General features: G+C 56.4%; 1 protein-coding gene across 1 annotated transcript; it reads right to left on the bottom strand.

The window, feature by feature from the left end:
- Window positions 1–6: 6 nt before the first annotated feature.
- GGTG_14416 (hypothetical protein) lies at window positions 7–231 on the bottom strand (the record flags this gene model as incomplete). Its single annotated transcript, XM_009232341.1, has 1 exon — window positions 7–231. The coding sequence occupies one exon, from the start codon at window positions 229–231 to the stop codon at window positions 31–33; it is 201 nt and encodes a 66-aa protein (XP_009230605.1). The 3' UTR covers window positions 7–30.
- Window positions 232–1,078: the final 847 nt, after the last annotated feature.

Consider the following 1,078-nt stretch of genomic DNA (forward strand, 5'->3'; position numbering starts at 1 on the left):
GGGGGACTACGCCCCGCGGTAGGCCGTCGGCTACCGGTCCCCCGAGTCCTCGACGCCCGGGCTCGTGGGCTCGCTCTGCGACATATGGTCGCTCGGGTGCACGCTGCTCGAGTTCATCACGTGGTGCCTCCTGTGTTGGGCGAGTGTGGTGGAATTCGAGAGGCAGAGGCTGTCGCCAGATCCATCGACAGCCTCCAGCTCCCGCACGGGTCCGCGCTTGACATCACCCATCTTTTTCGAAAGGGACGAGCACGGCCGACACCAGCTCAAGGAGTCTGTTATGGGGGTCAGTACCCGCGGCATGGCGTATTATTGCGCTAAAGGAAACCTGAACCTTTTTCAGAATATCCCACCAGGACTAACGTGTATTTGTCGACATTGTAGCAAATCAGTGATATCCGCATGCACCCCGGATGCACTTTGAGCATCTGCGATTTGCTAGACGTGATCACGACACGCATGATAGTCGTCGACCAACACAAACGATCTGGGGCGCGAGAGGTCATGATCAAGGTGGAGGAAATATTTGAGCGTTGTCAGCAGTCCCAAGAATATGCGACCGAGCCAGCCAAGACGCTTCAAGGCGGTGCAGCCAGAGTTCGACAATCGGAGCAATGCATCATGGCAGGCTAGACAAAGAATCTAGAGACACTACTGGGACGTTGACGCGGTGGGGAATCCACCGCGAGCGCGGGGCTCACTGCCGACAGTTCGGCCATTGTAACTGTGTAATTAGTAATCAAATCGCCGCCGAAAGTGACCGGACCCTCCCGAGTTCAAGGACTGCTCCAGCGTGAAGGATTCACAGCTCATAAGATCCTGTATAAAGCCAGGTTGAATCCCAGTTTTAACGCGCGCCTGTGTTGTAGACTTCATCCCAAATCCGTCACGTCCGAATCCCGCAGTCGCGCGTCTCAACCATGGCCAACATCTCCATCAAAGTCATCTCAGACAACGTCTGCCCTTTTGTAAGCACGCCAAGCCGGGAAGCAAGTTTACCACCTGCACCCAACAACACTGCACTAACACTAACCCCCCCCCNCCCCNCNCNCNCNCACACGACGACGACGACGACGAC

Source organism: Gaeumannomyces tritici (genome assembly GCF_000145635.1).
Source record: "Gaeumannomyces tritici R3-111a-1 unplaced genomic scaffold supercont2.388, whole genome shotgun sequence".
NCBI lineage: Eukaryota > Fungi > Ascomycota > Sordariomycetes > Magnaporthales > Magnaporthaceae > Gaeumannomyces > Gaeumannomyces tritici.